A 7,869-nucleotide genomic window follows, 5' to 3' on the forward strand; every position below is an offset into this window, starting at 1 on the left:
TTGTCCTACCCAAAGCACATATTCTAGCGACAGCCATTACAGATTGCAGGGTGAATTACATCTTCTCTATGTCTAATCAATGTATTTTAAGAGCCTTATAGAGAGTTTATAAACATGCCTTATAGTGAGTTTTTAAACAGTATTTGGTTCAATTCTTGTGAAGTTAAAAACATCAAGCCTGAGTTATGATGACCAAATTGACTTTGAAACTTCTCTGCATAAATACTGCAGGGTTAAGTTTGAGCTGGTTTGGCCGTTGGTGTTTCACATGTTCTCTCTCACTTTGTTCCTCTCGGGGCCACCATACTGTGCACATATTGCACTGTTCCCAGAATGCACTGTGTTCCTCAGCTGATTGCCTTCACTGGTCTCCATGGTGAGGACTGCCTAAGGCCCCAGCTAGCTTGTGTGTGTTTATTTGTGGTACCTAGATTTGTGTGTGTGTCTTTTGATGTATATATGTTTTTGTTACCTAAAACAGATGTGTTTTCTCAGTAGCAAGTAAAACGAGTCAGTGGCCTCTATTCTGAGAACCCAAACAGGAAGTGGTTTGAGAATATTACCTGGACATAGTACGCTGACCTTAGCTTGACTGTTGGTGACTTTCACTCTCTCCCTGTCGGCGGTCCTCTGTATGTGTGTGTGTGTGTGTCTGTATCTGTGTGTGTGTGTGTGGGGGGGGGTAGTGTAGACTGTGCTGATATATAAACCATGATGCTCTTCTTTCCTCTGAAGTGTGGCTGCTAAGCTATGCTCCACCTACTTCTTGATCTTCAACTCAGTGACTTTTTAACTTCTTTCCTCTTACCTTTGTCTCGCTGTCTCAGTGAAATGGGTCAGACCAAACACAAGTGTGTGTGTGTGTGTGTGAGTTTGTGCACGTTTGTAACTGAGGCTCAGTGAGGTTATAGCTTCATGGTGCAACTCCCTCACAACACACACACACACACACAAATCATTCCTTGTGCCTTAGCCCCCATACAAACCTAGAAGGAGCCCGTAACAGACTCACATTACAACGGATATCCTTAACACAGTGGTCTTAATCTAGTGTTAAAAGCTCACATTAACACAGTGGTCTTAATCTAGTGTTAAAAACTCACATTAACACAGTGGTCTTAATCTAGTGTTAAATGCTAACATAAACACAGTGATCTTAATCTAGTGTTATGCTAACACTAACACAGTGGTCTTAATCAATTAAGTGTGTTAATTAAGTAATTAAGTGTGTTAAACACTCACACTTACATGGTTGATCTAATTAGTTCAGTGTTAAAAGGTGACTAGCAATCATTTCAATCAGTTTAGTCAGTAACACTATCATCTCAATCTATCTAGTGTTAAAAGCTAACATTAACAACATCATCCTTATCTATCTATAGTGTTAAAAGCTAACATTAGCAACATCATCCTTATCTTTCTAGTGTTAAAAGCTAACATGAACCACATCATCCTTATCTTTCTAGTGTTAAAAGCTAACATGAACCACATCATCCTTATCTATCTAGTGTTAAAAGCTAACATTAACAATGTCATATTTATCTATTTGGGGTTAAGGGCTCAGTCAACCTTAACCGGTGTAGTGTTGAGGCTTCACTGTAATCGTATTCTAAATGGGTGTAGTGTGAATGCCCACCCTTGTGCCAGTTGGGGTCATTTCAGTCAACTGACAAAAACATAGACAACTCTGTTCTGAGTTTGCACTTGAAATAGCATAAATAACCTGTGTCTTAACGTGGTCTTCTGTGTGCCAAACATTTCAGTAATTAAACTGTGGATTAGGGCATATTTAGTGTGCGTGTGTGTGTGTGTATGTATGTGTGTGTGCACTGTGGATTAAGGCATATTTAGTGTGTGTGTGTGTGTGTGTGTGTGCACAGTGAATGACATGTTATTTGGATGTTTGAAATGGAATGCTTTGGAACTGATGGGTCTGAAAGGCAGGTGCTGCTTGGCTCTGCACACCAGGAGGGATCTGGTGCTGATTCCACACTGATGGAGTTTCAGCCTGCAGTTAGCATACTGTGGCCATTAGCCGTTAGCTAATAATCGTGTAATGGACGTCTCTGTTGGAAACAGGAGCTCTTAAAGCACAATTCCCACAGCTCCGTACACACTGGGCCTTTGTTCACTACCAGGCCCTATCTGGGTCCAACCATCAGCCTCCACCAGATTATTCAGAGAGATAGAACTATGCCGTGCCACTGTGGTCACAGGTAGAACCCATAGAGGTGGAACCGGGCTTGGAGACTGACCACAGGTAGAACCCATAGAGGTGGAACCGGGCTGAGGGACACTGTTCACCGAACCGCTCGGGGTCAGCTGTAGTTCCAGAGACCCCTGCTGCTAGGCCCGGTACTTTACTCTTTGAGGTTACTAGAACCCTACATCTGCATTTGTGTTCCTAATGCTTATCTGCTGGAGTACAACATATCCGCTCTAGAGATGCACATCAGATCTGCTCTAGAGATGCCACCGGATTGGCTGTTGGGTTCTTGTGCCTGTTTCTCGTTGGTTCACTCTGCGAGGACCAACCTATTAGCCTGCAGCCTGCCTTTGTCAAATGGAACTGAACTTCACTTGTGCTGATATGCTGTCTGCACTATTTGACTTACTGTGTGTGTGCACGTGTATACAGTTCATGAGTAGTGTATCTGTCATACTGAGCCTGTACACAATGCTGATGACAGCATTTCAGGAAGATACCTAGACCACTAAGCTTCCCTCTGCGAGTATACCGGTATGTGTGTGTGTGTGTGTGTGTCTCTTTGTAGCTGGGATTTCTCTCAGCTTATTAATCAGTTCCTCTTGTCTGTGCTCTTCAAACCAAATGAATCCTTAGACTGCCTGGTTTTGTTGTCTGTGTTAGTAGTATAGCTTCAAGTCGGGTACCTTAAAATCTCTCAAAGGCCTTAGGATGGAAAGCCTCAATATAGCTACTTGTAAGCATGGAAACATAAGGTACGTGTTAGGTACTTGTAAGCATGAAAGCATAAGGTATGTGTTAGGTACTTCCCACATATTAGTACTTGAGGAGAGGTACATCTAAACTGAATGTGTTTGTGTTTTGTTTCCATGGCATTTGATTACATGTAGAATGAATGATTACTCTCAGAGAAGACTGATCATTCAGTCCTGTCTATTTTTTAAATGATTTGAAACGTTGAATAAAATGTCATGTCTGACTTGGTTGTTGTGTATGTTCTTTAACAAGGCTCAGTCAGCTCAGAAGCTGATCAACTAGCTTATCAAGTCAGCTCAGAAGCTGATCACAAATAACCTGTAAAGCTGCCCTACGTAGACCAACTATCCAAAGAAAGTGTTAAAGGAGCGATTTGTAGGATTGTTACCGAACGTTCTGTAGGCCAAAATCAAAACACTGGTGAACGTTCTCAAGACTACCAGACGCGAGCCTCTTCTGAGTTGCCAGATGTAGCCTAATAAAGACTTAGCTAACGTTAGTTGACCTGCAGCTGCTTTAACATTTCTCCAACCATGACCCAGCTACACATTACGGAAACAGTGAAAACAAAAAATACCTCTCTAACCAACGTAACATATTTAGCTGAAGTTAGCGATGCAGATGAAGTTTAGCCTAGGCTACCTGTTGTGGAGAAATATGGCCAGCTCTGCGTCAGACTTGATATTCTTCGTTTGACGAAGACGTCACCATCTCAGGAAGCTCCTCCGATGTCCACTTAATTTGTTTCTTGTTTTAATTTTGGAAATTTGCCTGCCTCACATAGGCGTTCATGACTACAATTGACAGTAAGTTGACAGTTGGCCTTTGCTAATTTGGCAACACAAATAGGAGGACACGCCGGGCCATTATTAATACACTATTCTAGAATTAATCGTTCAAAACATAAACGAAAATTCCAAGAGATTCCACCCCGTAACTCATTTTTTCATGGGTTTTACGAGTTATAGTAATATTGTCAAATAAGACATTACTTCAATTCATCGTGTTTCCTTACTCTCTGACAACATATGACATCATTTTTGGAATGGTTACAGTTTATTTTCCATTATTTCCTACATACTGGTCCTTTAACACTTGATCAGTTATAATGTTGATCAGGTGTAATACTCAAGCACACCGCCGTGACGCTGTGTGTGTGTGTGTGTACTCCTTAGTGCTAATGCACGCTCCCTTACTCTTTAGTGTTACCGCATGGTCCCTTATAGTGTTAATGCACACTCCCTTTAGTGTTAATGCATGGCCCCTTACACACACATACACTCACTCAGACATAGTCACACTGAAAGACACACACACACACACACACACACTCACTCAGACACAGTCTCACTGAAATACACACACACACTCAGACATAGTCACACTGAAAGACACACACACACACTCAGACAGTCTCACTGACACACACTCACACTGAAAGACACACACACTCCGACAGTCACACTGAAAGACACACCCGTTCTCTCGGGTTATCTCCCATGGTGCCGTTCTCTGAGGTTATTTCCCATGGTGCCGTTCTCTCAGGTTCTTTCCCATGGTGCCGTTCTCTCGGGTTATCTCCCATGGTGCTTTTCCTCCCACTCCTACATTCTCTCTCCTTTCTCTTTGGCGCAGCCGTCTCACTGTGGTTGGCTTCCTGGGACAGATGGAGGAGGAGGCGGCTAAACATGCCTTCTGTTCGCCTCACAATGTCAGAGCTGTCACTCGATCCTCCACTCCAACCCGTCTGCTCAGGCTAGAGAAACCCTTTCTCCTCCCTTGCTGTCCACCTCTTTCTTTCTCTCTCTCACTCTCTCTCTCTTCATCTTCTTGCTCATGTTCTCTTCCCACTCACCCTCATTACTCTATCTCTCTCTTCCCTGTCTGTCCATATTATCTGGTCATCCCTGCCTTTTCCAGTGTGTTTCCTAATAGGCTGTACACACGGCAAGGCAGTGGAAGCTCATTAGATGCATGCCATTGCAATGACTCCGTGCCCCTTTCTGACATGCAATCATAACCAGTAGGTATTGCAGAAGTGTTGAGAAGACAAGACATTTAGGCCTCATATAAAAAAAGAAAAACAGAAACAGATCCAAACAGACATACCTTTAAATACAACATTAAAATAAATTACTTTCTTCAGTTGCTGAAGGATACAAATAATAATTTCATGGTTAGGTTTCTCTGGGGGGGGGGGAGCATTCACATGACTGTTTCCCGCAGTTTTTTTTGTTTTTTTTTTACTGTTTTACCCTCCCGCCCACATAGTGGCGGCAATGGCACTCTGAGCCCAGAAGTCGGAGGAAGCGTTTCCCAAGTGTAACGTCTTTGTCGGTTCCGGGTTCCTGTATAACAACATTTGAAATGAACATGGCGCTAAAAATTACCACTACTGATCAAGCGTCCGATTTCCAGTTGGGAAAGTACAAAGGACTGTTTAACAGTCTGCTTGAGGGGCAAAATGAGATTGCCGAAAACGTCAAGACCGATCTCATGCAGGAACTATTGTCGACATTTGAAACCGCGGTTCGAGAGAATATCATTGTTGATGGATGTTCAAATGACGAGGTTCGGCATGAGGATGGCGAGAGAATAACATTGGACGATATACTGGATGAAAAAATTGTTGAGACAACCAGAAAGCGCAGCTGTTATCCAAAGAAGATCATTCCCTTTGTTGTGCGATCGCTGAAGGCAGAACGAAAACTGATGGAGATGTACGAGCATACAGCAGACACGGAGGAGTTGGAACGGGAAGCCTTTCAAGATCACATCATGAAAAATGTGTCCGAGGGAGTACCCAAACGTTTCAGACAAGTAACCGCGGTAATGAAGTCTTTGCAGGAGGTGTGTGTCCGGGCAGAAGGTCTGCACCAGGTCCTTACCCTCCAGCCTTCAGTGAAGTCTTTGGAGATCTACAGAGAGGTGGTTGACAGATACAGAGAGGAAAACAGTTAAAGAGTAATGCTACCTTGTGTACCTAATGTTTTGTCACCATGCCTCTAAAAGTAGCCACCAACATGACTCTAAACACCCTGAGAAGGAGAAGGACTTTCACTTTCCGGGATTTACCACAAGGGGGCACTCTAATTCCACTGACATTACAATAGCCTCTAACAGGCTGCCGTAGAGTTTCCAGCTGCAGTGTTGGCAGTCCAGAGTAATAGTCCCTGCACAATACATGTTCAAGAAGTGATGGAGTAGATATAACAAATTGGATGCAAAACGTATTAAATGAATATTGGTCATACAGATTCTGTTTGCAAGTCTGTAAGGTCATGTGATGCAATGTACAATGTAAATTGGCATAGGTGGCAGGGTCACACGTTGACTTTCTTAATCCCATACCTTAAACAACGTAGCACCAGCTGACTATTGTTGACAATTCGTATATTTAGAATGTAGTGTTTAGTATTATCTATCCTGTATAATACATACAAACAAAAGGTGATAATAATGTTTGTGTTCTTCTTTATGCACTTAAGACAGTTGATTTGTTGGTTAAGTTGTGTTCCTTACGCTTAATTCACTTATTTGCCCCAGAGATATCTGGATTAATTTGGACAGGTGAGGGATTTCAGCAGTAAAGCTATATGGCTATTACATATAGTCATTTAGCGGACACTTTTATCCTAAGATGAGACTGATTTGAGAAGAATAAGCATAGAATCTGCACAAACATTCTGCTTCGTTCTGTTGAAAGAGACTTCTCTTGCCACCGCAACAACCCACAAAAGCCAGATCAGCAGCCAATGCAGGAAAAAAACGGATTTCTCTGACAAAACAACCAGCCGAAATGTGTGTGCGTGTGGACACACAACTGTGTGTTGTAACAATTCTGATTCCTGAGAAAACTGCATCATTTTGATCATTTACCCAACACAATTTACCCAATCCTTGAATTTTCCCTTGGGGATCAATAAAGTATCTGTCTATCTATCACAATGGCCGAACAGAAGGTACGGTATATTTGAAGAGTTCAGATGCAAAACCCTCTAAATCCGTCTGACCACTTTTCTTTTAAATGAGCATTTAAATTCAGGCTCCTATAGGTTTTTGCCTATAAATCGATATTTCAGACCAGGAAGAGAGTGGTATTTAGTGGGTTTAGAAGTTAAATTATTTGATTAGCGTATACTATGTGTGGAGAGCATCCCCTCACCATCTTTATCTCATTTTTGACATAGGTGGCATTTAGAGGCTTTTGCATCTGAACCCTTCATTTGTAATTGTCTGTAAATTAGTTTGCGGGAGACAAGTCCTCATCTGCCCATAGACACATTTTACAAACAAAACATACATGTAGGGATGTAACGATTACCGGTATAATGGTAAACCGCGATAAAAATGTTGACAATAATAATTACCGTTTTCATTTCAAACATCATGATTATCACTGTTGATTACCGCGGTGTGGAAACCGTGTGTTTAATCCTTCCCAGCTTCATCCGAGCCTGCTTTTGACATACAGTAGGCCTGGTACCATGGAACAAAACTGGTACCCTACTGATTCTGTTGTCTAATTGATGGTTTTAACTACGATTCGGATTAGGCTACACCTGATTTTAAAAGGCAGAACTTTTTCACCGCAAAATGTGCACTGTATCATGTAGGCACTCTGCGTCTTTTTATGTTCACGTCCACATTAAATCCATTCACCATTTTGAACGCATACTTTGGTCTCACTCATTACATCCAAATAACCGAAATAGCAAACTCCAAGTTAAGGACACTTTTTGAAACTATTTCAACTTGTGTAGGCCTATCAGGGCTTTCTGAACATATTGAACACACTTGATAATAACCGTGATAATTTTGGTCACTATAACCGTGAGGTTAAATTTTCATACCGTTACATCCCTACATACATGGCTTAAAAACAGCTCAGACACATACCAAATGTT

The 7,869-nt window shown here is 41.9% G+C and overlaps 2 protein-coding genes across 2 annotated transcripts in view; both read left to right on the top strand.

Annotated features, from left to right (window-relative positions):
* The window catches only part of sgpp1b (sphingosine-1-phosphate phosphatase 1b), a 22,726-nt gene extending 19,541 nt beyond the window's left edge, over window positions 1-3,185 (top strand). Inside the window, 1 exon segment of the mRNA XM_042057292.1 lies at window positions 1-3,185. This exon segment is cut by the window's left edge and continues 1,348 nt beyond it. The gene's annotated coding sequence lies outside the window, so the exon portion shown is untranslated.
* A 2,071-nt stretch (window positions 3,186-5,256) lies between these two features.
* On the top strand, window positions 5,257-6,217 carry nsl1 (NSL1 component of MIS12 kinetochore complex). Its single transcript, XM_042057331.1, has one exon. It carries the CDS (start codon window positions 5,330-5,332, stop codon window positions 5,921-5,923), a length of 594 nt encoding a protein of 197 aa, XP_041913265.1. The 5' UTR covers window positions 5,257-5,329; the 3' UTR covers window positions 5,924-6,217.
* The last annotated feature ends 1,652 nt before the right edge of the window (window positions 6,218-7,869 follow it).

Source organism: Alosa sapidissima, chromosome 1 (genome assembly GCF_018492685.1).
Source record: "Alosa sapidissima isolate fAloSap1 chromosome 1, fAloSap1.pri, whole genome shotgun sequence".
Lineage (NCBI taxonomy): Eukaryota > Metazoa > Chordata > Actinopteri > Clupeiformes > Clupeidae > Alosa > Alosa sapidissima.